Here is a 17058-nt window from a genome sequence, read left to right on the forward strand (position 1 = left end):
AGTATATTAACAGGAAGAAAGAAAACGCAATTTTGACGGTAACTATTTACTTTCCCAAGAGGGCACGACCCAGGGAGATCCTTTTTACTTTCCCAAGAGGGAACGACCCAGGGAGATCCTTTGACAATGCCAATGTATGCTCTGGGTGTTGTGCCTCTAATCCAGAAACTAGCTAACATTGATGTCTCGCAGATGTGGTATACTTACGATGCCTCAGCAGGTGACTCCCTGCAGAGTCTCCGCTGTTGGTGGGATCACTTCATTTGTGTGGGACCTGATTTTGAATATTTTCCAAATGCCGTTAAGACTTGCCTTATTGTGAAGCCGCAACATCTACGTAAGGCTAGGGCTCTGTTTTGGGGCACTGGTGTGGTCATCACTGATGCTGGTAAGCGTCACCTTGGCTCTGCATTGGGCACTGATGAATTTCTGAAGAGTTATGTTCAAAACAAGGTTTCTACATGGGTGGGTGAGATGGAGAAACTTTCTGAAATTGCTATCACCCAACCACAAGCAGCATATACAGCCTTTACACATGTGTTTCTGCACCGTTGGTCGTATATATTGCTCGGACAGTGCCTTTCATTCCTGAGCTTTTCCATTCACTTGATGATGTCCTGAGCCTTCATTTTCTTCCTGCAATGACTGGCTGACCAGCATTTGGTTCCATTGAACGAGAGCTCCTTTCACTGCCTGCCCGCCTTGGAGGGCTTGGTGTCATTATTCCAACCGTTCACTTTTCCTTATCGTTTTTGTCTTCTAGCCGTGTTGCGGCTCCTCTAGTTGACCCGGCATCTTTTAAGAAAATGTATTTCTTGTTCCTTAGATGTTTATCAACAAATGTACCAGTACAAGCTTGATTTACAGGTCTCACGCCGAAATGATCTATCTGCTCAAGCAGACTTGCTTTGTGATCAACTGTCTCCACAATTGCGACGTGCCTTTGAAGCTGCATCAGAGCGAGGCGCGTCGTGTTGGTTAACGATGCTACCTATTGCTGAACATGGGTTTGCCTTAAGTAAGGAGGAGTTTCACGATGCCCTGTGTTTAAGATTTGGATGGCAACCTGTTAACTTGCCTCAGACATGTGTTTGTGGTAAACCCTTTTGTGTGGAGCATGCCTTTACTTGTCCCTGTGGCGGGTTTCCATCTGTCCGCCACAATGAAGCCAGGGATTTAACTGCAACCGGTCTGTTGAGTGAAGTGTGCAGTGATGTAAGGTGATGTAATTGTTGGTGTTGAGCCTGCTCTCCAGCCTCTTAATGGTGAGCCATTGCAATTTGCTACTACCAATAGTGAAGATGGTGCCTGTCTTGATGTTTTTGTTAGTATTGGTATTAGTATTTGTGTTACAGGTAAAGAAGGCTCAAGGAGCCTGTAAAGCCTGATCTGTACAAAAAGAATTTAACAAATTAGCAACTATTTAGCAAAAACTTATATACAATAATAATTAACTAATTAATAATCATACAATGAAGTAGAACAGCCACTGTCGAGAAAATTTTTAAAATCATTAAGTGTGGTGCAAATTAACTATGTGATTGGGTAAACTGTTCCAGTCATTGATGGCTCGTACAGTGAAAAAAGTAGATCTCACTCTTGATGTTGCTTGAGGTTTAAATAACTTGTAATGGTGACCCCTAGTTGTTGATGAAATTGCAGTAGTAAACAAATTTGATGTATCTAGACTGAAATGGCTGTGTAATAGCTGGTAGAACATTATCATATCTCTGCGCAGTCTACGGTATTTAAGTGATGGCAAGTTTAGAGCAGTGAGGCAATCATTATATGTGCAGTTTTGAAGATCCTGGACCAATTTTGTGGCTCTTCTCTGTTTGTTCTTGATCTAGAATGTATTGCGGTCCCCAGATGATGTTACCATACTCTACACTGGGCGGATACATGATTTATACAAGTTGATGAATGTAGTATGGTCGAAATTCTGAAAAGTCTTGTGAATAACTGCTAGTAGTATGTTAGCTTTCTTGGAAACTGTGGTGGTATGATCGTGAAACTTTAACTGATTGTCAATCATTGTTGCCAGGGATTTTTTGGGGTCGAAACTGAGGCAGCGTGCGTTTTTCTATGTCAGGGTTTTCAACCCTTTTACGCGGTCTTATTTCGCTCCCAATTGTCCAGATGTTACCAGCTTCATGAATGTGAGAAAATATGGGCATATGATGAACGTGTTAGAGAGGTTGAGAGGGCTTGCTTTTCACCATTGGTGTTTGCAGCTACTGGTGGCATGGGGCCCACTGCTACAACAGTTTTCAGGAAGCTTGCTTCAATGTTGGCTGAGAAGCATAGCATTAATTACAGCAAATGCTTATTCTGGCTGCGATGTAGGCTTTGCTTTTCATTGTTAAGATCTGCAGTGATGTGTTTTAGGGGTCATTGCTCTTCAGTTGGCCGTCCATCAACCACTAATATTGATCTGGCCTACTCCGAGGGTCGCTTGAAGTCTGGCGGCCTTGTTTGATTGCTTTTTTTAAAAAAAAGAAAGAAGATATTTGATTGCTGGTATTTCCAGCTGTCCAGCACTTTAACACCTAGTGCTGGTGGTGGTGGCAAGGGCAGTCCATCTAGCCCGGGAAATTTTTTTTTTCACACCTATGTAGCTCTGTGATCCTTAATCCGATTGGAACCAAATTTGCTAGAGAAGTGCCGGCCAGTTAGGGGAGTCTACATACCAAATTTGAAGAAAATCGCTCCAGCAATTTCCGAGATACGAGCGAACAAAATTTCGTTTTAATTTCTTCGTTTTTTTCTTCATCTTCATTTCGCACACTTCGCCATAAAACACGAATGCGTGCTCGGATCGGGCTGAAATTTGGCACACGTAAAGGGCGGATCTCTTGATCAGTACCAACTTTGGTAGGAATCCGATGAACATTCACGGAGTTATGACCGATTATTTGCGTAAAATAAGGTCGAAGGTCTGTCACGCCTACAGGGTAAACCCCTTGGAGGAATCAGTTGAAAATTGATATGTAGATGGAGTAACCATTCTTAGGAGTGACTTTTTGTGGTTTGAAAAGAATCGGGATAAAGACCATGGAAATATGACACAAAACCCAACCTGTGTCAAAATTACGCGATCTGAATAAAAAAAAACTATTAGTTTTCGTGTCTACCAGGCAAACCGCTTAGAGCAACGAGCTGAAAATCAGTATGTAGCTGGAATAATCATCATAGAAAGTCCTTGTAATAGTACAGAAGAATCGGATTACAAACCACTGAGTTATGATTCGAAAGGCAACTACGTGTAGCAAATGCGAGATCGAGATACTCTAATAGAACAGTCATCCTAATAGAGCTTTCAGCTGCGTTTATAATTTACTCAATTATATTACATTGCAAGTTATTCTGTAGGGAATTCAGCTACAAGCAAGTCACCCTGTAGTCAGATCAGCTAGAAGAAGGTACCTAATAGAGAGTTCAGCTACAAAGAAACCATCGTGTAGAGAGTTCAGCTGCAAACAAATCATCCTGTAGAGAATTCAGCTACAAACAAATTGCCCTGTAGAGAGATCAGCTAGAAGAAGTTACCTTGTAGAGAGTTCATTTACAAAGAAACCATCATGTAGAGAGTTCAGCTGCAAACAGATCACCCAGTAGAAAGTTCCGCTATGAACAGATCACCCTGTAGAGGGTTCAGTTAGAAACAAGTCATCCTGTAGAGAGATCAGCTATAGAAGAAGTCACCTTGTAGAGAGTTCAGCTACAAAGAAACCACCATGTAAGAGAGTTCAGCTGCAAACAAATCACCTGTAGAGAATTCAGCTAGAAACAAGTCACCCTGTAGAGAGTTCAGCTAGAAGAAGTTACAATGTAGAGAGTTCAACTACAAAGAAACTACCATGTAGAGAGTTCAGCTGCAAACAAATCGCTCTGTAGAGAATTCAGCTACAAACAAATCACCCTGCAGAAAGATCAGCTAGAAGAAGTTACCTTGTAGAGAGTTCAGCTACAAGCAAATCACTCTGTCACGTAGAGAGTTCAGCTACAAACAAGTCATCCGGTAGAGAGATCAGCTAGAAGGATCACCTTGTAGAGAGTTCAGCTACAAAGAAATCACCCTGCAGATGGTTCAGCTACAAACAGGTCCACACTGCTTGTGAGGGCCTAAGCAAAGAACATCTTGTTTACTGCTGCAAATCAGTTGAATGGTTGTGAAACATGGTTTAAACAGTTAGTCAGGTATACAGATACATCTGCTAAAAGTGTTGATAGTACAATGGTTTGTCTTTAAGAAGGTCAAGAGTTGGTAGGTAGAAAATTGCAAGAAACAGTTTCCAAGATAGAAGAGTTATCTGCTTGCCTAGTATAGCAACATCATTGAAGGTTGAAAACCTTGCACATGACAAGTCTAAATTGATTAAGTATTTCTACAGCCAAACCCCTTCACATCCTCCTCCACCCTCCACCAGTGTTGCAGAAGCCATAAATGCCATTAGAGAATATTTATTTATTTATTTATTTGTACTGAGCAGTCAGCCCTGCTGGTATGCTCAGGAAAAAACAACAACAACAACAAAAAAAACAGTTCTAACTTAACATACAGTAAACCAATTGTTCAACTAATTACAAGCTAGTACTAGTGTGGTAATATGATTGTAAAAGTGATGTGAACGAATCTGGATCAGACGTTTCAATGATGTTAACAGGCAAGGTGTTCCATTCTTTAACAGTTCTTGAGAAGTAGCTGCTCTGATATGATCTGGTGGATGATGATGGAATTATGAGATGCAATGGATGGTATGATCTAGTTTCTCTCGTTGATGGTAAGTAATATGATGGTATGCAGATGGCAAGCTGGTGATGGAGTGCCTTGTGCAGGACTTGTAATCTAGATATCTTGCGACGAGTCTCAAGAGATGGCAGGGATAATTCGTTTAACAGTACTGAAACTGAGCTAAATCTACTATAGTCATTATAAATCCATCTGGCTGCACGACGTTGTACCTTCTCTAATTGCTGAATTTGTGAATTGTAGTATGGATCCCACACAGCTGATGCATATTCCATTTGTGGTCTCACCATTGTGATGTATGCAGATTTCTTAACTCTTTGTGAGCAACTACTAAGATTACGTTTCAAAAAGTTGAGGGTTTTTGTCGCCTTGGCTGCTATGGTAGATATGTGTGAAGACCAGGATAATGACTTGTTAATTAAGATGCCCAGATAAGAGTGTTGCTCAGATGTTTCTAATATATGGCCGTTCAGTATGTAATTATGTGTGATGGGTGAAGTATTCCTTGTGCATTGCACTACAGCACATTTGATGACATTAAAGTTCAGTTGCCAGGTGTTAGCCCATTCAGATAACTTGTTCAGATCTTGTTGGAGCTGGATGGTGTCCTCTCTGCTATTGATTATTCTGTAAAGTAAACAATCATCTGCGAACATCCGAAGAGGAGAATCAATATCAATATTCAGAAAGGGAACATCGTAAATGTAATGCTGTCGTATATAATTTTCCAGATTCGGAGGAAGATAATGATGCTTTGCTGACGTCTGCAAAGAAGGTCTCAAGCTTAACATGAAAATAATTGAAGTGCTACAATTAGGTAGACCTGTAAAAACAACAAAGCTAGACTCTGCTAGTTACTGTCACAGACCTAGAAGAGAAGCTACTAATCCTAAGAGATGCTTACAATCTTGATCACAAAGAGTTCAGCAACATTTTTATCTGACCTGATAGAACAAGACAAGAGGGAGAAATGTTTAGAATGCACAGAGATGAATTTAAAAGAAGGAAGTCAAATGGAGAAGTAAATCTGGTGATAAGAAATGATAAACTCATATTAAAAAGTAAGCCTCTCAAAAACAACCCTGGTATTGTCCACACACCTGCAACTTCAATTCAAACTCAAGCCATGGATCAGACACCACTCACCTACAACTACATTACCCTCTAAATTAACATTGATTTCTGTAAACTTACAAAAACAAGAATCTATTGCTTTGTACCAATCTGATTTCATTACCAGTTGTGAAACATGACTATCCCAATCAATTTTTGACAGTGAAGTACTCCCTGAAAATTATAGAGTTTATAGGAAAGATAGAAGTGATGGCTATGGAGGTATCTGAATTGGTATCAATAGACAGCATCATTCCGAACTTATTATCACTGATTCACTGACAAACATTGTGAAATATTTGCTGTTAAAGTGAAAACATCTTCAAACCCTATAGTGACGTAATGATACTTATAAGTGTACACAGACCCCCTAATAGAGATGTATCTGATTACCACTTACTTCGCAGTGCTATTATTTATTTATTTATTGTCAACTTTCTCAGTTAGGCACTGGAGGGCAAACACAGAAATATTGTCTTGGCCTACCCAAGGGCGGTGATTGTTTGTGCAGGTGACCTATACCTGATATATGCTGAAACACCAACTCTGTCTCAGGTCATAGATATCCTTTGGAGAATAATAGTAATATAGCACTTTTATGATTGTGGGTTTACTTAAATGATTGAGCTTCCAACTTGTTGATCAAACCTATTAGACTTACTCCTTATGAACAGGCCAACCTTAATACACTGATCTGGTCCAGTTCTGGGAATTAGTGACCATGATATCATTCTCACAACATTTCAAATGAAGGCATATCCAACTTGTTGATCAAACCTATTAGACTTACTCCTTATGAACAGGCCAACCTTAATACACTGATCTGGTCCAGTTCTGGGAATTCTTGAATCATTATGACATATAAACTAAGTTACTGGCACTTAAAACCACTATACACTGAAGACAGTTTGTGGGTTCCAGTCATAGATCTCCAGTGTCACTAGTGCTATCATTCTGCAGACGGACAAGTATCATTTTTTTCAAGAACAATTAAGGAATGGAACAACTTACCTACATCTATCCTTAACACAACTGATTATGACACATTTTCAAACAATTTACAACTATCCTTAAGTAAGTGTATGCATGCTTTGTAATTCTGTTGTTTTCTTTTTTTTTCCTGGGCTCTTACCAGCTGACTGCCCAGTACAATAAATAAATAAAGTAACAGCTTTCAAGGGCGTGGCACCAGCGCATTGCTACCGTATATTTCAAGGGAAAAATTTTTGAGGTTGAGCTGTCATGAAAAATTTGGACCCCCCTATTTTTATTTTATTTATTTTTTTTGGGGGGGGGGGGGGAAGACTGCATCAGTAGAAAACTACTGCTTTTAGCAGTGCCCATACATAACATACAATATAACTACATGCATACATGTATTTAACTTGAAGTAAAAATTAGCTAAAATGAGATTTATATACTTGAAGTGTTTAATAAATTGTCCAAGAGTAGCTGCAGTGTAAATTGAGGCATTCAATGAGTTCCAAATCTGCGTACCTTTATAGTAAAAACTATTCTTTCCTATTTTGGTTCTCCCAGTCCAAATATATCGAAATATTTGGACCCCCGGAACAATAATGTTTGAAATATATGGACCCCCTCTGAAATATTTTATCACCCCTACAAAATGTATCATTTGCACGCATTCAAAGGGAGTCCAGATATTTCAGCTGAAATAATTGATCTCCCCTGTCTATAGTATCCTTGCCCTTACCTGTTGCATTCAGCTAACCACTCCAGTCTCTAGCTAGCTATGATACGGAAAAGTGACAAGCCTATATGGTATTAAGTGTCACATAAAGTGTCTAATTATTTGTGGAATTTTGTTTCCCACACTTCCACAGCACATATAAGAGATGAAACCATCATTGATAAATGGTGCCATCACTGTTAAAGTAATGATGCTAAATGAGTACAAAACTGAAGAAGAGAAGAATTAAATGGCGGTAAATCTTTGGATGCATGTGACTAAGAGTTCATAATATATTATATATTATGAACTCTTGATGTGACCAAACAGGACCACAATAATTATTATATATAGGTACCCACTCTTTGCATGATTGAGCTAAGAAAGTTTTTTCAGAAGGTGAAATACTATTATACAGCAGCTACATGCAGACAACATCTATCTGACAAACTATTTGGAAGATATCGATGCTTTAATTCAGCAGATTATTCACGGAGCCTGGCTGGTAGTGGCCAAGCACTGTCTCATAGCAACTTGGTAGCTACTTTAGAATCTCTGTTGAAGGTACTAGGGATATATGATGTACAGAGTCCAGAGGGCAAGTGAATTCTAACATCATTTTCATAGTGAATTTACACAGAAACTGATGCACAACAACTACAATCAGATCTAGACTGTTTATCTTGATGGGCTGAAATCTGGTAAATGTCTTTCAACATTAATAAATCTGTGATCATGAAATGCAGCAAGTCACCATCTATCTCATATAACTATTTACTTAATGGGCATGTATTAGACACAAAAACTGAACACACTTACCAAAGGATCATCTTACACAACAGTATGTCATGGGCTTCTCATATAAATAGCATTGTTAATAAAGCTTCCAGACACTAAATTTTTTAAAGCGAAACTTATCAAATTGTTCTCAAAAAGTCAAAGAATCTGCATATTTTACAATTGTTTGTCCTATTTTAGAATATGCATCTGTTGTTTGGTACCTTACCAGTAAGTACACATTAACTCATTGGGAGGAGAAGTGCAAGATGGGTATGTAGCACATAATAGCAGTGTAACTACTATGATAGAATCTCTGAATTGGGCCACTCTAAGAGAACACCATAAGATTGCTAGATTATCCTTCTTTCATGGTATTGTATACAAAGCTAGTGTAGTAAATATACCACAACATTTTTGAGGGCAACTAGACACACTCGCCACCACCATCCACTTCATTCTATCCACCAAAGCGCAAACACCATAGCGCATATCGAAACAGCTACTTCCCAAGAACTATCATTGATTGGAACTCATTATCAACCTCATTAATTGATAAGAAATTATTTCTAGATTACATTTGTAGCTAACTAATCATTTGTAAATAGCTAATTGTACATATGTTCCGGCCTCTCTTGTAAACCCCTCCCCCCCTTGTAATTTTCCTCCTGGGCATAATCAATAAACACTGCCTGCCCAGTAATAATGAATAAATAAATACCTGGGCGATAACATGGATATTGGAATTGTTGCTTAAGGTGCTTCAGTAGCTAGCGGAAGTTCTGTAGGTCTGCATATACTTCATCAAATGAAATGTTAGCAAAAATTTCAATCAGCTTTGTAGCTAGAATATGCAGCATCTTATTGTGATGGTAAGTGTATCTCTGCTGACTTAAAGAGATAGGGTACAGCCATTTAAAATGTGTGCTGTAGGGAACTACACAGTAAGTACTTACATCATTGCACGGATTGATGTTGAAAACTGACAGCAGTAGGTAAAGTGTTGGCAGAGGCAGCCTGTAAGTATTATACATACGTAATAGTTAGACCAACACTTTACACTTGTCACTTTTCCATAATAAAAGAAACTTGGGTGGTTAGCTGAACTTGATGCAACAGGTAAGGGCAAGGATAATATAGACAGGGGGATCGATTATTTCAGCTGAAATATTTGGATTTGATTGTGTGCATATGGTGTTAATAATAAATTTTGTAGGGGGATAAAATATTTCAGAGGGTCCAAATATTTCAAAAAAAAGTGGATGGGGTCCACTTTTTTGGGGGTCCAAATATATTGTTACAGGCCTATGGCCCTATGGCCTTAGATCTGCACAAAAGATTCACGCAAAAACAAAAAAAAAAAAAAAGAAGAAAGCAAACAAGTCAGACATCTTCCTCCACAACTGGGTGGAGCTTGGGGTGGAGGTCCCAGTAGCGGAGGACAGTCTGAGCATTAGACATTTGGAGAGTTGCTGAATGAGATTCCTGAAAGCCCTCTTGGTTGATAGTCCATTTCTTGCAGTAGTTCTTGCAGCAATATTCTTCAAAGTTTCTATAGCAAATGGTTTCCATACTCCAAAAGTCTCCACAATCAAAGGATAGAACAGTCCTCCGCAGCTGACATTGTTCTCGTGATGTTCATCTTTGAGAGCCTCCCCAGTAGCAGCAGCAGCCTCAGCAGAAATGGATGCATGCATGAGAGATGATGGATGGAGAGAGAGTATTGCAAACAGAAACATTAAAGAAAGCTGGGTGGCCTTGACAGAAATCAGGATGGTATAGATCACCAGGTCAGGACTGATGATCACCAGAAACCCTGTTTACTCAGCATGCCAGAATTATCTAACAGCAAAGAGTGATACAAAATGGAAACTAAGACATCATGCCTGTGAATATGCAAAGGACCATAAGAGCAGCCAAGAAGATGGTCACCATAAGAATCAGTTGAGGATGAACAGATGCACAAATGGGTAGTGGGAAATAGAGGAACACCCAGTCAAATGCGTGCAGCAACCACGAACTCAGCAATCGGCATGGCCAAGCCTAGAGAAGGATGAGGAACGGCCTTCAGCCATGCACTGCTACAGCCAGTGGAATCTGAGGCAGCTAACAAGTGAGCTCTATCCCAAATGGAACTACTGGCAACTGAAGATTGGAAGCATTCATTGTCAAGGGTAGCATGTTGAGTAGATGAGTAATCTGACCCACAAATTACTGAAGAACGCAAAGAAGACTCGCCAGGAAATACGACCAAATGGAGGTCTAATAAGGAACAGGAAAGTGAATGCACATCACTACAACAGCCAAGGTATGCTGGCACATTAGTGCTCACCGAATCACGCAGGCTTAGGCCACCCAAACAAAACGGAAGGGTAGCCTGACACCAAGCACTATCTGACAAACCACACCTGCAAATACAATCAAGGCTGGCATGAAGAAGGGTATCAAATCTGGGAAGAAAAGGTCGTACAACATCTGGAGGGATGCAACGAAGCAAGTGGGTGATTTTACACACCCCTAGGCAGCTACGCAAAAGATGCAATTCTACTTGAGGATCTTCCAAATCAGCAAGCAGAGTATGAGCTTGAGGCAAGCAGAGAAGACTACAATCAAAACACTCAGTATAGAAGTCTAAACTACTCCAGAGGGGGCAACCCAGCAGCTCAATACCTCTAGAGATAATGCCCACTCTACAAACAGCTACAGGAAACTCAGGAAAGGTAGAATCTCCCAAAGGCCAGAAGACCTCACACTTAGTGAAGTTTAAATGCTGGTCCATCCCAAGAAAATGTTTTCAACAAAGCATTTAGGGAAGACCATGGGCCAATAAATGTGCCATCATCCAGATACCATAGTGAAAGACAAGCGCTGCTGTGGAGTCCTACAGATTGAACAAAATCCATAACCACAAGAGAAAAAAGCAGGGGACCCAAAGGATCTCCCTGCTGTACACCCACAGAAGCCAGAATACGTTGGTCACCAAAACATAGCTCAGCTGGCTGAGTATAGCACCAATGTGTCCAAGCTGAAATCTCAGGAAAACATTCAGACACCCTAGTAAAAAAAGAAGCTCTATTGCACTCATTAAAAGTATTCTTCATGTCAATTTTTAGCAAAGTCAACTCAGAATCATCGCAATGGTGGGCCACAAATAACCAAACAGAATGAATGGCAGCCTCCACTCCACCAGAGATGCCAACACCCACCTAACCAGAAGGAAGGAACACTTCAGGGAGACGTGACTGAACAGCAAAAAAATTTTTATGGATTTAGAGCACAAGTGCTAAAGGTCTGTAGGACACCTGGTCCTACAGCCTGTTTAAAGTTGTTACAGGAAGTGTGTTTGAAAAGGTGGAGAAAGGAGAAAAAAAATCCATGACTGGACCTGACCTGCAGCCATCCAATTAACACTCAAACGCTTACAGGAGTCTGCCAGGTGGTCAGGATGTTTTCTCTTTGCCAATTTCATGTATATGCATCCATAGGAACTCTAAAGAGTGACTTAGTATCTCTAAGTACCCCATGTGGAACCAAATGGATATTAGTTTATTTATTAAGGCTTTACAGCACAAGTGCTGAAGGTCTGTAAGACACCTGGTCCTACTGGTGATCACGAGAACCGCTGTGATGCAGCTATACTGTGCATTACTGTTGACTCCATGCCAATACTCTCTAATACAACAGCCAACTACAATACTCTAATAGAGCATTCACAAATTAAGCTGCTTAGAATCCTGGCTGCACATGCTGTAGAATTGTGAAAGTACCATTAATGTCAGTATGGTACGGTTGGCCCGTTGCTGCTGGTATTGCAGCCTGCCTGATTGATTTATTATTTAAACTCACAACAATCGGCTGTACGCTGTTCCTCCTTGTTGGAATACAAAAATAAACAGAACAACACTGACCAGTACACAGTACCAAACTGAGCCAGCAACACAAAACATGATACAAAAAAACAATAAACACAAATAAAATTAGTTTACGAAGTATAACTTAAAGAGTCATTATAAAAGTCTGTAAATGAAGTCTGTCTGTTTCATGGTTTATCAGGCTAGCTATAGAGCATGATATGCAGATTGTAGGGCTTCTCTACGGTTCGGTATACTGTCACAGTAGCAGCATTCAAAGTTTAAGTAATAGCGATTCCAGAATTCCGTAAATTTAGCATAAACTGATTTTCTCCGTGAATCTTCCATTGGAGAGTTGGCACAATCATTTCGCTGCCATACGAGCGATTGATCAAACAATTGGATTGTTTCTAGGGTTTCTGGGGGCAAGGAATACGATGGTGCAGTTATTTTCCTGCTACAAATATGTTTGTGTGGAGTTTTATGCCAATTATAAGATTATTTTGCAATATAGCAACCACAATGTTATGTTCTTTTTGCAAGAAACGACCCAGCACATGTTAGTTACACCAAGGTAAACATTTTTGTCCATGTAGTTTTCAATATTACTATATGCTAAAAGTCAGTAAATTTGCACCACAAATGGCTCATCTCTTTGATGCACCATTTTGGTAGCTGTCAAGGAGCTGTACATTAAGAGACAAAATAATCATATAAGCAGCTATAAATCAACAGTACAACTCATTGCTTTGCATGCACATTGTATTTTTGAGTGGAGATGGCTGGAACAGAGTGGTTGCACTTCACCATGTGTATGCTGTTTTGCCATCCGCAAGATGCTAAATGCATGCAACTATATATTTAGTGGCTTTCTATGGAGGTGACCTTTATTCAGAGGGTCTTACAAGTAAGGTTACACTGTGGTCCATGTATTAAGGTATTTATACTAAAAAACAGAAGTTCAAAATGTTATTGCAAAGCTCAGTTATAAGCATTTGTTCAATTGTGCCATTTTTGGGACTTTTTCAATGGAAAGATATGGAGAAAATTTTGCCTATTTTAAAGGACAAAATTGCTTATAACTCCACCATCCTATAATGGATTTTAAAAACTAAGCCGGTGTTTATGAGATCCTCAGGGAGTACTACACAAGGCTATGCTAAATAAAATTATTTCCATTAATTTTTAAAATTCTCCCAGAATCGATATAAGTAAACAATTATTTCTTGCCGTATTTAAATGCAGCCATACAACTTAACTTATGAATGCTCTATTAGAGTATTTTACAAACTTGTAGTGTATTAGAGAGTATCGAACTGTTTATGGTTCTATGGCTGGCATGGAGTCAAACACAAGCCTACATGAGGCAACAATAATGCACAGCAGCTGTATCAGAGAGAAGACCATCATGATTATGATGAATGTGTACAACAACAAAAAAAAAGAAAAGAAAAAGAGACAAGTATGTGAATCCTCGGACTAACATGCGACCACAGATATATACACAGTAGTCAGTTGTGGGCATGACAAGGAAAGAAAAAGTGTAACTACATGCATACATACATACATACAATAAGAAAAAGCCCTATAAGGTAACTACAAAATCTAGTTCAATCAGTCTGGGTCGATAGTCCATTCTTTACAGTTCCTCCCAAAAAAGATCCTCTGAGATGCAGAAATTGATGCCCCAGCCATTTCATTCAAAACAGCTCTAACACTGGCTTTTGAAAACAATAAATCTTGACCCATGAAAAAAGCTACATCTTTAAGTGCATTGACTGAATCAGGAAGGTAGTGACCCAAGACGCTAACTTCAACAGTACTGTAATAATTAGCGATATTCAAACGGTCCAACTCTGCAAGCAGCTGCAAACTTGATATTCAGGCTTTTGTTGCTTTCGACAGTGAGCAGACTCAAGGTGCTGTCGTGAGTCAAGAGGACAGGTTAATTCAATAATACCCATCAAAGAAGAATGGGCATTATAGAGAATGAGGTCAGGACGATAAGGTGTGATCAATACTGTTGAAGAAATGATTTCCTGTGGCGATTCATTCAGCATACACCCTGACATCTTGGTGATTAGCAAAAAGGGTCGTCAACTTGGAGACTAAAATATGCAAAACTTGATTGTGACGATAAGTGTACCTCTGTTGAGATAGTGCCACTGGGCAGCCACCTAGAATCAAGCCTAGAATATGGGCTGTAGTTGGCCGGATCGAGTCACACAAGGTACATTTGGCATTACTCTGTATGTACCAACGACGTAAGTTGACTGCAGTGGGCAGTGTGGGTCACTCTACTAACGTTCTCGTGATCAAGGCCGCTTTACGCTATGATAGGTCCGTCACGTTTCTGCTCGCGTTTCTGGTGACTTCCTGTATTGTACTGTAGATTCCACAATCCTCTGTATATGGCTAGCTCACAGGGCATCACGAATAATTTACAAACGTACTTGAAAATCCCTGTAAAAGGTGAGGTAAAAGTGACATTTGTATGTGTGCTTGATTCTAATTGAGACTCACCCAAAAGTTGGCGCGCTGGAGGTCATGTCTAGTAAGCGCTTGTTGGAGTGTTGTAAACCTATCCGTACGTTTTTACGTGTAAGAACGTTGTGTGGCACTAAAAGTTATCATGATGTGACTGGCTTGTGGTGTGTAAGGAATGGGCAACTAACAGCGACGAAGAATACCTTACAAATCAAACCCAACTGTCCTGTTCGGTATTATTTTAAACTGGGTAAGATATAAAATAGGTCATTATTTACACCAGCTAATTTAATTGGCCACAAACATAACCTGGGAAGAGTTTGGTCTGGAAATATTAAATTTTAGCAATATTTATGATGTATTCTGTTTCTAGGTACAAAAGCAATGGCAGCTGGTGAGACTGGTGTTACTGGCCCAACAGGAAATGTGGAAGTCAGTCGTATCATGTTACCAGATGATGCTAATGTTGTGGGTAATGTACATGGAGGTGTCATCCTTTCTATGATAGCACAGGCTGGATTTATTGTGGTCACCAGACACTGTAATGGTGCTCCTACTAGTGATAAAGACAAACCTCTACTTGGGGTACTTGCTCGAGTTGAACACACTGACTTTCTACAGCCAATGTACATTGGAGAACTAGCCAAACTTCAAGCAAAGGTCACGTATACTTCAGCACATTCTATTGAAGTGACTGCAGATGTGTGGGCAGAGAATTTGACAACTGGTGAAGTTAGGAAAACCAACCATGCTATTTTGTGGTATGTAGCCATTAAGACTCCTGATGAGTCATTACATTACAGTAAAACACTGACCCCAGTAGCAGTCCCTCCTTGTACTAGCTTAACTGATGAAGAACAAAGGAAAGGACAAGCACGTTATGAATATCAGAAGCAAGACCAGTTAAACAGCAAACAGACCGATCCTCTTGTGTTAAAGGCTTGTGATAGCAGCAGTGCAGAGGTAGGCACCCCAGATCATTCACAGAGTGCCTTAGTTCATTTAGTGTTGCCATCAGATTGTCTTACTAGTGGTCACATGCAGGGTGGTGTGCTAATGAAGCTGATGGATGAGTGTGCTGGCATTGTTGCTGCAAGGCATTGTCGTACAAATGTTGTTACAATCAGTTTAGATGCAACAAATTTTATTTCTCCTGTTGTTAATGGAGAATTAGTTACTCTACGAGGTCGTTTGACATTTGCCAGTGAGCGCAGCATGGAGATAGCTGTGACAGTTCAGGCTGAAGGGATGGCTATTGGTAGTCGCAGGAGTACCAACACAGCATATTTCACCTATGTGTCTGTACCTAAGGGGTCTCACCAAGCTCAGAAAATACCTACATTAAAACTGGTCACTGAGAAAGATAAGATAATGTTTGAGGATGGCAAGAAACGGTACTTAGCTAGGAAAGAAATGAGGAAACAACAGCAGAAATAATTATTTATAGATAGTGTGTATTTATTTAATTCCTTATCTGATGGTATCACGTGGTCATCAAGTAATGTGTGAAGTTGTCGGTTGTGGTATTGAGATATTAAGAAGAAAATGGCGTCGAGGGGATTTCGTATAGTACACCAAGTCGTTCGGTTGTTATTGACAGTATTGCTCCATACCGCGTTCTTCGCTATGTTAATAACTAGACTAAAGTTCGATTCACCGACTTGGGAAGTCGTATTCATACCATTATTTGTGTTTGACTTTTTCATCATTATATACACGATCACTTACCTCGTACAATACTTCATGAAAAAGGCGAATGACTGGGAGAGCAGCAGGGAAGAGGAGGAAAGTTTACTTATGTCTTTTCTGCCGGTAGAGAGCACAAACCTAGTCGCCCTACTATTTGTTGCAGTTGGACTTTGCCTGAAGATCACGGCAGAAGTTTTATTATTAGTTCATCTTAACGGACAAATTGACAGGCCGTTCATACCCGGATTATTGTTCTGCCTGTTATTCACTGAAGTGTGGATCGCGTTCACCTACTACAGTTTATTACCTCACACCATCAGAACTGTCACTCTATGATCATAAATTACATCAACATGGTTGAATATTTTTACATGTTGATTTTTATCTACTGTATTATCTGATTTTGTGAAGCCTCAATTGTAATCTTGTGTGTGTGCGTGTTGCTTGTTGATGGAATATTGAAATCCTGCACTACTGTAGCTGGCTACTCTAGTTTTATAAGTTTTCTGTTTGCATGTCGGGACGTAGAAACAGGGCAAATGTGACAGTACAAGAAGTAAATCCACCCTACATGACTGGTGGTTGTGATCTATACACAATAAGATAAATTACATATCAAATTTCAGAGTATATAACTGCTCTTGAGTAACTGACCAACATTATATTGTGATGTGCAGTAGCTTTCCATCTCATTCAGA

General features: G+C 39.8%; 1 protein-coding gene across 4 annotated transcripts; it reads left to right on the forward strand.

Moving 5' to 3' along the window:
* Positions 1 to 14241: 14241 nt before the first annotated feature.
* Positions 14242 to 16839, forward strand: LOC136249966 (cytosolic acyl coenzyme A thioester hydrolase-like). 4 transcript variants are annotated; one of them, XM_066042101.1, is made up of 2 exons: positions 14242 to 14414; positions 15045 to 16839. In XM_066042101.1, exons 1-2 carry the CDS (start codon positions 14381 to 14383, stop codon positions 16106 to 16108), a joined length of 1098 nt encoding a protein of 365 aa, XP_065898173.1. In that variant the 5' UTR covers positions 14242 to 14380; the 3' UTR covers positions 16109 to 16839. The 4 variants fall into 4 exon arrangements, with proteins under 4 accessions (XP_065898173.1, XP_065898174.1, XP_065898175.1 ...); XM_066042102.1 differs by lacking the exon at positions 14242 to 14414 and adding an exon at positions 14421 to 14448; XM_066042103.1 differs by lacking the exon at positions 14242 to 14414 and adding an exon at positions 14609 to 14738.
* The last annotated feature ends 219 nt before the right edge of the window (positions 16840 to 17058 follow it).

Source organism: Dysidea avara, chromosome 3 (genome assembly GCF_963678975.1).
Source record: "Dysidea avara chromosome 3, odDysAvar1.4, whole genome shotgun sequence".
In the NCBI taxonomy this organism is placed as follows: Eukaryota; Metazoa; Porifera; class Demospongiae; order Dictyoceratida; family Dysideidae; genus Dysidea; species Dysidea avara.